General features: G+C 44.4%; 1 protein-coding gene across 1 annotated transcript in view; it reads right to left on the bottom strand.

Moving 5' to 3' along the window:
• Positions 1-13374, bottom strand: part of FREM2 (FRAS1 related extracellular matrix 2) — a 152875-nt gene extending 139501 nt beyond the window's left edge. The window contains exon 1 of the mRNA XM_059996086.1: positions 8196-13374. Coding sequence (XP_059852069.1) covers positions 8196-13374 — 5179 coding nt within the window. The remainder of the gene's footprint in view (positions 1-8195) is intronic.
• Between the last annotated feature and the right edge of the window lie 524 nt (positions 13375-13898).

Raw genomic sequence — 13898 nt, 5'->3', positions numbered from 1 at the left:
CTCAACACCAGCACCCAGCTTCACTCAAAGACCAGCAAGCTACAGTGCTGGACATCCTATGCCAAACAACTAGCAAGACAGGAACACAACCCCACCCATTAGCAGAGAGGCTGCCTAAAATCATAATAAATCCACAGACACCCCAAAACACACCACCAGACGTGGACCTGCCCACCAGAAAGACAAGATCCAGCCTCATCCACCAGAACACAGGCACTAGTCCCCTCCACCAGGAAGCCTACACAACCCACTGAACCAACCTTAGCCACTGGGGACAGACACCAAAAACAACGGGAACTACAAACCTGCAGCCTGCAAAAAGGAGACCCCAAACACAGTAAGATAAGCAAAATGAGAAGACAGAAAAACACACAGCAGATGAAGGAGCAAGATAAAAACCCACCAGACCTAACAAATGAAGAGGAAATAGGCAGTCTACCTGAAAAAGAATTCAGAATAATGATAGTAAAGACGATCCAAAATCTTGGAAATGGAATAGACAAAATGCAAGAAACATTTAACAAGGACCTAGAAGAACTAAAGATGAAACAAACAATGATGAACAACACAATAAATGAAATTAAAAATACTCTGGATGGGATCAATAACAGAATAACTGAGGCAGAAGAATGGATAAGTGACCTGGAAGATAAAATAGTGGAAATAACTACTGCAGAGCAGAATAAAGAAAAAATAAGGAAAATAACTGAGGACAGTCTCAGAGACCTCTGGGACAACATTTGAATTATAGGGGTCCAGAACAAGAAGAGAAAAAGAAAGGGACTGAGAAAATATTTGAAGAGATTATAGTTGAAAACTTCCCTAATATGGGAAAGGAAATAGTTAATCAAGTCCAGGAAGCACAGACAGTCCCATAGAGGATAAATCCAAGGAGAAATACGCCAAGACACATATTAATCAAACTATCAAAAATAATTACAAAGAAAACATATTAAAAGCAGCAAGGGAAAAACAACAAGCAACACACAAGGGAATCCCCATAAGGTTAACAGCTGATTTTTCAATAAACAACCTAACCTTGCACCTAAAGCAATTAGAGAAAGAAGAACAAAAAAACCCCAAAGTTAGCAGAAGGAAAGAAATCATAAAAATCAGATCAGAAATAAATGAAAAAGAAATGAAGGAAACGATAGCAAAGATCAATAAAGCTAAAAGCTGGTTCTTTGAGAAGATAAACAAAATAGATAAACCATTAGCCAGACTCATCAAGGAAAAAAGGGAGAAGACTCAAATCAATAGAATTAGAAATGAAAAAGGAGAAGTAACAACTGACACTGCAGAAATACAAAAGATCATGAGAGATTACTACAAGCACCTCTATGCCAATAAAATGGACAACGTGGAAGAAATGGACAAATTCTTAGAAATGCACAACCTGCCAAGACTGAATCAGGAAGAAATAGAAAATATGAACAGACCAATCACAAGCACTGAAATTGAAACTGTGATTAAAAATCTTCCAACAAACAAAAGCCCAGGACCAGATGGCTTCACAGGCGAATTCTATCAAACATTTAGAGAAGAGCTAACACCTATCCTTCTCAAACTCTTCCAAAATATAGCAGAGGGAGGAACACTCCCAAACTCATTCTACGAGGCCACCATCACCCTGATACCAAAACCAGACAAGGATGTCACAAAGAAAGAAAACTACAAGCCAATATCACTGATGAACATACATGCACAAATCCTCAACAAAATACTAGCAAACAGAATACAACAGCACATTAAACGGATCATACACCATGATCAAGTGGGGTTTATTCCAGGAATGCAAGGATTCTTCAATATACGCAAATCAATCAACATGATACACCATATTAAGAAATTGAAGGAGATAAACCATATGATCATCTCAATAGATCCAGAGAAAGCTTTTGACAAAATTCAACACCGATTTATGATAAAAAAAAAAACCCTGCAGAAAGCAGGCATAGAGGGAACTTTCCTCAACATAATAAAGGCCATATATGACAAACCCACAGCCAACATTGTCCTCAATGGTGAAAAACTAAAAGCATTTCCACTAAGATCAGGAAAAAGACAAGGTTGCCCACTCTCACCACTCTTATTCAACATAGTTTTGGAAGTTCTAGCCACAGCAATCAGAGAAGAAAAGGAAAGAAAAGGAATCCAAATCGGAAAAGAAAAAGTAAAGCTGTCACTGTTTGCAGATGACATGATACTATACATAGAGAATCCTAAAGATGCTACCAGAAAACTACTAGAGCTAATCAATGAATTTGGTAAAGTAGCAGGATACAAAATTAATGCACAGAAATCTCTGGCATTCCTCTACACTAATGATGAAAAATCTGAAAGTGAAATCAAGAAAACACTCCCATTTACCATTGCAACAAAAAGAATAAAATATCTAGGAATAAACCTACCTAAGGAGACAAAAGACCTGTATGCAGAAAAATATAAGACACTGATGAAAGAAATTAAAGATGATACAAATAGATGGAGAGATATACCATGTTCCTGGATTGGAAGAATCAACATTGTGAAAATGACTCTACTACCCAAAGCAATCTACACATTCAATGCAATCCCTATCAAACTACCGCTGGCAGTTTTCACAGAACTAGAACAAAAACTTTCACAATTTGTATGGAAACACAAAGGAATCCGAATAGCCAGAGCAATCTTGAGAACGAAAAATGGAGCGGAGGAATCAGGCTCCCTGACTTCAGACTATACCACAAAGCTACAGTAATCAAGACAGTATGGTACTGGCACAAAAACAGAAATATAGACCAATGGAACAGGATAGAAAGCCCAGAGATAAACCCATGCACATATGGTCACCTTATCTTTGATAAAGGAGGCAGGAATGTACAGTGGAGAAAGGACAGCCTCTTCAATAAGTGGTGCTGGGAAAACTGGACAGGTACATGTAAAAGTATGAGATTAGATCACTCCCTAACACCATACACAAAAATAAGCTCAAAATGGATTAAAGACCTAAATGTAAGGCCAGACACTATCAAACTCTTAGGGGAAAACATAGGCAGAACACTCTATGACATAAATCATAGCAAGATCCTTTTTGACCCGCCTCCTAGAGAAATGGAAATAAAAACAAAAATAAACAAATGGGACCTAATGAAACTTCAAAGCTTTTGCACAGCAAAGGAAACCATAAACAGGACCAAAAGACAACCCTCAGAATGAGAGAAAATATTTGCAAATGAAGCAACTGACAAAGGATTAATCTCCAAAATTTATAAGCAGCTCATGCAGCTCAATAACAAAAAACCAAACAACCCAATCCAAAAATGGGCATAAGACCTAAATAGACATTTCTCCAAAGAAGATATACAGACTGCCAACAAACACATGAAAGAATGCTCAACATCATTAATCATTAGAGAAATGCAAATCAAAACTACAATGAGATATCATCTCACACCAGTCAGAATGGCCATCATCAAAAAATCTAGAAACAATAAATGCTGGAGAGGGTGTGGAAAAAAGGGAACCCTCTTGCAGTGCTGGTGGGAATGTAAATTGATACAGCCACTGCAAATAGAATTACCATATGACCCAGCAATCCCACTACTGGGCATATACCTTGAGAAAACCATAATTCAAAAAAGTCATGTACCAAAATGTTCATTGCAGCTCTATTTACAATAACCCGAAGATGGAAACAATTTAAGTGTCCATCATCGGATGAATGGATAAAGATGTGGCACATATATACAATGGAATATTACTCAGCCATAAAAAGAAACGAAATTGAGCTATTTGTAATGAGGTGGCTAGACTTAGAGTCTGTCATACAGAGTGAAGTAAGTCAGAAAGAGAAAGACAAATACCGTATGCTAACACATATATATATGGAATTTAAGAAAAAAAAATGTCATGAAGAACCTAGGGGTAAGACGGGAATAAAGACACAGACCTACTAGAGAATGGACTTGAGGATATGCGGAGGGGGAAGGGTAAGCTGTGACAAAGCAAGAGAGAGGCATGGACATATATACACTACCAAACGTAAGGTAGATAGCTAGTGGGAAGCAGCCGCATAGCACAGGGAGATCAGCTCGGTGCTTTGTGACTACCTGGAGGGGTGGGATAGGGAGGGTGGGAGGGAGGAGACGCAAGAGGGAAGAGATATGGGAACATATGTATATGTATTACTGATTCACTTTGTTATAAAGCAGAAACTAACACACCATTGTAAAGCAATCATACTCCAATAAAGATGTAAAAAAAAAAGAAAATAATTTTATCAAAGAATAGTATCAAGTGATGCAAAGTATTAGAATCAACAAATTACTCCATGAATTTCTATAGCTCCGCTTTACAGATGTGAAACATATGATCTACCTTGGCTCACACAGTTTTGGAAGGTGACTTGCTTACAATCAGACATTTGAGGAGGGGAAAATCTGATTTAATAGTTAATAGTACCTTCTTGTTAATAGAGATACCTAAAGGTGAAGCAAGTTCAAGATGTGTTGTTCTCCCTTAGCATTTCTTTTCTAACTCTACTGTAATCTCCCCAAATTCTGCCTCTTTCTGCATGGCTGCCTTTTGTAGAAGATTAAAAATTTCTTTTTCCAATCTGTTTTTTGTTTCCACAGTCCTTTGCTCAGGATCTTACATTCAGTAAAGGCTCAAATATTTGTTAATCTAAAATGAAAGAGCCCGGAGTTCTCGTGGTCCACACCTGCATCTCTCCCTTCGAATGGATGATATCTCTCTGGGGGTAATGAAGCCCCCTGCACTGCTCTTTACCTGTTTTCTCTTACAACTCTTAACTTTTACAACCTTTAAATTATCGGTTTAGGAATGAAGTGAACTCTGCTCTGACTATAGGTCCTTAGCATAAAGACAACATCCTCCGGTCATGTGGGGAAGACCTTTGTCCAATGTTCCCATTTCTTCTTTAACTCTATAAGAAAATCTAAAGGCTCCACTATAGGAAAAACAACAACAACAATACTCAATCCCTGTATCAATGTTTTCTAAGCAGAAACTATAGTACTTGGGAGATAGTTTCATTGAAATAAAATACCTCTTCAAGACTGATGTTTAAGAACTTTTCTGTTTTAAAGTAATGAGAACATGAATTCAATTATAAGACATTCAGGTGTCAAATTTTCTCTCCAAGTTAGGCCTGGGCTATCGATTAGATGAAACAAACTACAACCCTTTTCATAATTCTGTTAATAATGCATTGTTCGAAAGGGGGCTTTTAAATAATCTCAAGTGAGTAAAGACTTTGATCCTAACACTGTTGTTCTACAGGTACCTCTAAAAATAACAAAACACACTACAAATATACATATAAACACTTGCTTCTTAAGGCACAGAAGTATTAGGAAGATAAAAACCTCAGCCAAAATGTTATTTTCTTTCAGTAAACGTCTAACAATTAACTAGATTTTCTTCTCATCGTTAAACATGCATCACATTTATTTCAGTTTATCTACATAATCATTCCATGTTTTATTTTTTTTTTAATTCTAAATTCATTAACATTCCTGGTAGTCACACCCTGGCTACCTTTGGGAAATTTCTGAAATTGATTTCTAAATTATCTCCCACAAGATATTATTATGTATTTATTGTAGAGAAAAAAATCCAGGTACTTGAGACAAGTGATTTAGATGTGGGGTGGAGAGAGCAGGGAAGGGCACCTTGAGAAAGAGCAAAATTTGAAATAACTAAATAATTTCCTTAATTTGTCTAATTCTACCTTGTTTACTTTTCCTAATAGTGAAATTTAATAAGTTTTAGAAATATTTTTTTTTCTCCTAGGGACCATTTAGTCAATTTATTTGGCAATAGCCTTCCCAAGCCATATGTGCTAAGTGGACTTAATTCAGTGCATTGAAAATCCATCAAAATAGAGTTCATCTCATCCCTTCAAGATAAAACAAAAACAAAGAAAAAGACAGTACAGTCCTCACTTTAGTCACTGCTGTTAGTTTCTCTACTGTAAGAGCAGCCTTGGTAGCTCTATAATGGAGGTTTCTCCATTTTTACTCACTTATCTAATCTCCATAAATAACTCCTATGAACCAAACTCCAGCCTCAACTTGTTGTAATGAGTCCTGTGTGATTAAATACCAACAATTTTCCTAGTCAACATTTGGGTTCTTATTGGAACGTGATGATTTCTTTTAAAATGTAACCTTAAAAATTTATCTTCACTTTTTATAATAAACTCATAGCTACTCTATATTTACAGATGACTATAAAAAGTAATCATGGTGACGTCAAGTCAATGACAGATAGAGCAACAGCCTGTAATGAAATAGCAGAATTTTATGGCTCAATATTTAGGAAATAATATTCCAATATTTTGAGCTGTTGGACTTGGTCCATAGAATTTAAATTAAATCATTTGCTTATTTTCCTTCTCTTTTAAAAAAAAAATCTCTAAAATCAGGTTATATTTTCTCATCAGAGGAGTCATTTGAAGTAACATTTTCAATCCTGTAAAGAATATCCTTTCCATATTCCTTTCATCCGCTTTACTTTCCATGAAAATAAACCAGTCTAAGATTGCATGCATTTCTACCCTCAGAAAGCCTTCACACAAAAGTTTCCTGCTGGTCTGGCATGACACTGGCACTCTGAAGTTTTCCTGTCCCTGCAAGCCCTAGGATATAGTCAGGCTTTCAGCCAAGAATCAGGAGGTTGGAGTGTAGGGCTATTTGCCAGCATCTAAAACAGAGAAGCAGTTTACTTTAACACTACACTTTGCAACATCCATGTTTATTAAAGCATTTGTTATCTAAGAGCACAACACTGCTGCAGGAAAAGAACACTCCCCCTGGGAAGCCCTGGGGTTTAACTCCATCTGGTTTCCATTCTGACAAGGGTGAGATTTTCATGAAAGCAACCCAAAGCCCTTTGTAATGAAAGTCGCACGTTCTAGAAAACAGAGCTCTAACTCCCAAGCCAGCAGATTGAATGGGCTTCTCCCTTTAGTCACTGAGTAACTCTGTGCAGGTCACCTGCCCTTCCTGTCTCAGATTCTGTCCACACACAAAGAAAACGGAGGTTACAAAAATGCTTTAGTCTCAAGGATGCAGATGCTTCAGGCAACGGTGTTGGTTATTGCGTTTGAAACAGGGCAGAGAGGAGGTTTGAAATGAGAAAATAATTTCTTCCTTCTACTACTAATCTTGTTAACATATCTGCAGGTTCTTAACAATGAAGGGGTTGTATATTTTGGTGGTGGACTTATTGTCTTCTTATACATCATTAAGTATACTTTCTTTTCTTGTGTGGATTGTTGTAGCATGCCTTGTACATATAATCATTCTAAATCTAGATAGGTGTTTACCTCTTACATCTTTGGACTGGTGTTAGCCTAAGTCATAAAGTCTTATAAAAATTATAAAATCTACGAAGTAAATATAAATACATCTTTTTATTTTCGTTACAAAGTTTCTAACAACTATACCAGACTTAGAACAAATCCTCTAAAAGAGCAATCAAAATAATATAAATTTGAAGGTTCTATTTGAATGGCGGGTGATGATAATAATAATAATAATGTGGATATATAGAATTTAGAAAGCACATCTTTCTCTAAGATGCTAACATGCTTCATGAACTGTGTGCAGCATATAAAACAGGCTGCTCAGAGGACGGGTGTGGCTAACAGAGCAGAACTGGAAAGCCTGCTTTAAATTTAATTCACCAAAGTTGAGCTCCTCCTTTGACAATTTAGCTTGTATTTTCAAAATACGATACTCCTTCTAATAAAGGTCACTGCAGTAGGACATATGGCAAGAAGGGAGCTGTTCTCCCAGGAAAGAGAGTCCCTGTATTTTCACCTCCCCTTCATTTCCCTTCTCTTCTCTTCCCTTCCCTTGGACTCTAATTTGATGCTCTATTTACGAAGTTCTCAGTGACAGCCATATCTCAAGAAATAAGACTGGGAGTGCCTTTTTTTTTTTTTTTTTTTTGCGTTATGCGGGCCTCTCACTGTTGTGGCCTCTCCCATTGCGGAGCACAGGCTCCGGACGCACAGGCTCAGCGGCCATGGCTCACGGGCCTAGCCGCTCTGTGGCATGTGGGATCTTCCCAGACCGGGGCACGAACCCATGTCCCCTGCATCGGCAGGCAGACTCTCAACCACTGTGCCACCAGGGAAGCCCTGGAGTGCCCTTTGATTCTAAAGAAATAAAAGTGAACCATACCTTGTGTAAACTGAGTCACACTGTGGTTGCCTTGGCCCAGGTTGAGGAGATATCCATGTCGAGGGGCCTCCGTCACAATAAACCTAAGAGAAAAACGTAAGCTGTCTCTGTCCTCCACTTTCAATACTTTTCTTGTGATCATGAACCCCAAGTGGCCTGTGGCCAGAGGGCGAAGTGTAGAAGCCCCTTTGTTCACTGCAATTTGGGGGACACTATTGTCAACAGCTAAGATCTGGATCTTCATCACTTGGGGTCTTCTTGTTTCAAATACTGTATCAGGGAAAACATAGAACTCTGTGTGGGAACCATCAGTCACCATGAAGGAGAAGCTGTCTTCCCTTGACTCGCTGCCATCATGTCTGTAGCTGATTAAGTTTTCATTCAAGTCTTGCTTGGTAAAAATCATGGCGGGTCTGGTATTGTTGAATAGGAGTTGACCATGAACAGGCACCTGGGTGATGGTGAATTTCAAGAGTTTGTCTGGAGTATCTCTATCTTCCACAGTGAGTTCAAAGGGCGTAATCAGCTTGTTTTCTCCTTCGCTGACAACCAGGTTATGGATGGTGACCACTGGCTTTTTGTTGTCCACATCACTGATGGAGATACGGAATGTCCGGAAGACGGGGTTACGTCCGTCAGTGACTTGAAACTCAAAGCTGTCCATCTTCACCTCATCATCAGCTGTGTGGATGTAGTAGATTTTGTTGCCAGCCAGTTGGAGCTGAGTGAAAGATGTGATGGCTACTCCAGGGTGGTCTGTGCATTCTAAGTGACCTCTCATGGGAGCCCTGGTGATGGTAAAAACTAAGTTTTCATCAGGACTGTTCAAGTCACTAGTGCTTAGTAGGTCTGTTGTGAGGGTGACCTTACCACCTTCTTTCAAAGACACTCCCTTACTTATCACATCAGGGAAGACAATGTCAAGGCTCCCAACAGACACATAAAAGTAACGATCTATAAGGGCATTTATTCCATCAGTCACATCAAATTTAATTAGATCCCGAATGCCCTCTTGCCCAAAATGGACGTACTGAATTAAGTTCCTGTCCACTTCATCCTGGGTAAAATTCATGCCCAGTGTGATATTTTCAAAGACACCTATAGGTTTTTGTCTCTGTAATAAGCCATGTCCTGGCCCATAACGAATAATATAAACCAAGGATTCGTCTTCAGAATCTAAATCAGTTGCCATTAATATTTTGTTGTTGATAATTTTGGTTTCCCCAATTTCTATTTCCAATCCATTATTGACGGCCATTCTGGGGGTCTCATCATCAACGGGGATAATCATAATGATGACCATCTTTTCCACAGAGTGCTTACCATCTGTTAGTTTAATCATGAAACTGTCTTCCTGAGTCTCTGAGTCATCGTGCTCATAAATAATGCTGGAACTCTCTATGATCTGGTCCAAGGTGAAGCTTTCGACCAAAACCGTGCCATTTATCAGCTGGTTCATGATGTGACCGTGGGTAGGAAACTTGGTAACAGTGAAAGTTAAATCATCTGGGGGAACATCCGCATCAGCAGCATTGAGGATGGGCGTATCGACCACCAGACTCATGCCTTCCATCACCATAAATTCTCTCACAAATATTTCTGGCTGTTCATCATTGGTGGGAATGATTATGATGGGGAAAAAATGTCTCTCTGAAAAGTTAATGCCATCAGAACAACGAAATATGAATCTGTCTTCCACCGGTTCTACTCCTTTATGGACACTCTGGACGTAGTTTATATGACCCTGCCTGAGATCTTTCAGAGTGAAAGCACTTACGGCAATTCCTGCTCTTGATTTTTCAGAGCCTGGGGCTGGAGAGATGTTCTCCACGTAACCTGAGGTAGGCTGAATAACTATGGTGCACAAGATGTCATCAGTGAGGGAATCAGTATCTTCAGCATTTATGTGCATTGAGGTTATAACACTTTTATCACCTTCCATCACTATGAACCGTTCACCTACAGAAATTTCTGGGGCCTGGCTGTCAACAGGGAGGATGGTCACCCACACGGTAACTCCTTGGATAGTATTACCACCTATTCTCCATTCTTGAGACATATCTGACAGACTCAGGTTGAAAGAGTCCTCCTTGGGCAATAGACCTATCTCCCCGCTAGTGTGGGCGTAAACGACTGAGCCCTCCAAGATGTCCCTTTGGGTAAACTGCTCTGCTGGAACTCCATTGACCAGGATTTCTCCACATAAGGGTGGATCTTCCAAGAGGAAAGTCAACATCAAATCATCAGTGTCTTCATCGGTCCCCTTGATAACACTGGCAGTGATTTCAGTAGCCCCATTTTCTAGAACATCTAGATAGGACCCCAGCGTGCCTGCAGGAAGGCTCAGCATGGACACCTCATCATCCACTGGCCGGATGTTCACTCTGAGAGTGATGGGCACCACATGGTGTCTGTCGCTGACCTCCAAGGAGCAACTATCAGTCAGAGATTCATCCCCATTATGGGCATAGGAAATCCGACCCTGTTTTATGTCCTCTAAGTGGAAAATCCCATCTACACTCAGTGTCTGTCCAGACATCCTCATGTGGCCATGTTTGGGTGCCTGTGTGAGAGTGAAAGTGATGTGGGCCACATCAGTGTCTATATCATTCACACTCAACTCAGTCTCACTCAGGATGTGGTGGCCCTTTTCCTGAATAGTGAAGCCAGTGTTGAGGATCTCAGGTGGCTGGTTGTCCACTGGCTGCAAGTAAAGGGTAAAAGTGCCTGGAGCCACATTCCCGGCTCGGTCCTCCACCTGGAATTGGAACTGGGCCACTCGGGCAGCCACTCCCAGTTCTTGATCTGGAGGTCTGTAAGCAATTTTATGGTGGTTGACCTGGGCTTGTGTAAAATGGGCCACCACGGCTGAAGGGTTGTCCGTCAGGACCAAGGTTCCCAGTGGGGCTGGTGAGTGGTTTGTATCTGTGTCCATTGGGGGCTGTGTCACCGTGTAGCGTAGTTCTCGGTCGTCTGTGTCCAGGTCAGTGTAGTGCAGCCACTTCTTCCTCAGTGGCGTGAGCTGGGATTCCTGTACCACCATCCGAAGGGGGCAGCCGCCGCCCAGCTCTGGAGGGAGGCGATCCACGGGATGAACGCGTATCACAAACCTCTGTGGCCCAGACCTGTTAGGGGGGTCATGGTTATCCTGGACTCGAAATGTGAACTGGTCCATGACTGGCCCAGGACTGTGAGGCCCAGTGTGTCTGTAGAAGAGCCTCCCCTCCGTTATGTCTCGCTGCTGCCACTCTGTCACCGTCTTCTCATAGAACACTCCCTGTTTTCTCCAAGGGCCCCCGATCAGCATCTCTTCCTCCTGGGGAGGATGGGTTTGACGGAGAAGCAGATGCCCTGTAGTTGAGGAGGGCGACTCTAGCACAAAAAGCAGCAGACAGTCATCTGAGTCCATGTCAGCTGCGCTTAGAGCTTGGGGCAGGATGGGCACGGTTTCACCCTCTGCCAGTGTCAGCCCCGTGTTGGCATTGAGGACTGGCGGCTGGTCATCCACAGGCACTAAGGTGACAGGGAACAGGAACTGCACCTGGTGTCTGCGCCCTCCGTCCACCATTCGAAGCACGAGGTTGTCACTTAGGGAGCCATCTTTGTCATCGTGGTGGTAGACCACTTGGCCAGCTGCCAGCTCAGCTACCGTAAATGTCTTAGGGGCAGGGTTGCCACTCGAGGCACCCAGAAGGGCAAGGCGACCATGCCGGAGGCCAGCCACCACCTCCAGCTGTACTGCCTCTAGGTCATCCTCATCACTGATGACCAGGTTCTGTGGTCCACTGCCTGCAGGGCCGGTGAGGGGCCGAGACTGGCCCTCATAGAGAATGAGCCCAGTGTTCCGTGTAACCACTGGAGCCAGTGTGTTCATGGGCTTCACCACCACCATGAAGGCAAAAGGCTCTGAAGCTGCTCCTTCTGGGTCCACTACCTCCAGCTCCAGTTCAAAGAGACGCTCCTGGTCGGAGTCCTCAGAGGGGGGCTGATAGGCAATCTTCAGGAGGTGCAAATCCCTCTGAGTGAAGGAGGAGAGGGGCAGGCTGCGATCATCAGTGCTCACCAGGTAGCCCTGGCCAGGCTGGAAAGGAGAGGTGAGATTGAAGATCAACAAGTCCGGGGTAGACTCAGCATCCTCGGCGGCCAACATGTCTGGCGTCAGGGCGGTCAGTACAAACTGGTCCACCTCCATCATCATCATGGCCACAAAGCTGGGCTTGGGTGCAGTGTTCTCAGCCCCTCCTCGGATTCTCACCAATACTTGGAAGTGCTCGCGTTTCAAAGCAGGGCTGCCCACAGGAGACCCTCGTGAGCGCAGCTCCACCACCATGGGCACCCAGTCCCTGTTTGGAGAACGACTGGGGGCCGTGTGGCGGTAGCGCACGCCTAGCTCCTGGAAAGCTTTGCAGTCCATCAGGAGCGGCTCCTGGGTGCCCGCCTCGCTGGCACGTCCCGGGACAGACGGGTAGTGAAGGAGTTCCCCATAGCGAGGCAGCGCGCCCAAGCCCGAAAGGATGCCCACGCGACACTCTTCAGCCTCGGGCTGGTAGGCGAATTCCAAGGTCCGAGCGTCCAGGGCATTGCTGGTGCCCAGCAGCTCCTCCACGACCAGGGGCAAGTTCCGAGTTACAACCTCCAGTTGGGTGAAGACTACCTCCACCTCCAGCACCAAGGGTAGCACTGCCGCCCCTCCCGGCGCGTCGTAGCGGAGCTGCAGCCGGACCCGATCCCGCGACGGGCTGCGCGCGCCCAGGTGCGAGTAGCGCACCTCGCCAGCGCCGAAGTTGCACGGGAAGCGCTTGGGACTCAGACGGCCGGGCCGCTGGGCCAGCGCATCGTTGTCTAGCACGGTCACTACGCAGCGATCCCCCGGCTGCACCTGCAGCACCAGGTCCTGCAACGGATCCAGCCAGACCTCACGGCCGAAGGGCACCCGGAGCCCGCGGTTCGCCGGCACTATGGCCTCTTCGGAGGGGACTCCTGCAACGCCCGCGAGATCCGGGGACAGCAACGCCCGGCCGGGGTCAGGGGGCTGTGCCCGGACGCGGCTTACCAGTGACAGGAGAAGCAAAAACAGCAGCACCAGCCGGGGCGGCGGCGGAGGCAACAGCTGAGAGGTGGTGGGGTTAGCTGCGTGGCGCGCGCGGGCAGTGATCCCGGGGGTCCGGGCTGCGTGCATGGTCCGGATGTTAGGGCTCGGACGGGTCGCCCTGAGAGCGCAGTCAGTCCCAGTCCGGGGCAGGTGGTAAGAGAGCCCTCCGGAAAGTGCCAGGAACTCCGCACGGCGCCCGGGGGTTCCTGCTGTAGCCGAGGCTGGACCAGAAGGATGGGGAAGAGGCTCGGCACGGTCCCCGGAGCTGCCGGGGAGGCTAAACCGTCCCAGCCGGTCCAGCTCCGCGGCTCGCGGCTCAGTCGAGCGGAGAACTGAGTCCCTGCACTCCTCCCTCCCAGGGCCCGGGACCCTGAGCTTTGAGGGAAATCCCTCCCCTCGCACCCCCTTACTCCAGTCCTCCCAGGAGGCCAATCGTCGGTCCCGGGAGGAGGCCCCGAGACGAGGGTTGGGTAGCGACTTCTGCCAATCAGCTCCTAGGGGCGGAGGCCGGGAAACCGCGCGGAGGGGAGGAGATAGAACGCGCGACGCGTGGTTCTGGAAGTGAGGGCGCTAGCTCCGCACTGCACTGCTGGGGTTGCGGCTCTCCAGCC

The sequence above is a fragment of the Delphinus delphis genome, chromosome 18 (genome assembly GCF_949987515.2).
Source record: "Delphinus delphis chromosome 18, mDelDel1.2, whole genome shotgun sequence".
NCBI classification, from domain to species: Eukaryota; Metazoa; Chordata; class Mammalia; order Artiodactyla; family Delphinidae; genus Delphinus; species Delphinus delphis.
Note: the sequence above shows the minus strand (reverse complement) of the source record. Positions and strands in the feature narration are given on the sequence as shown.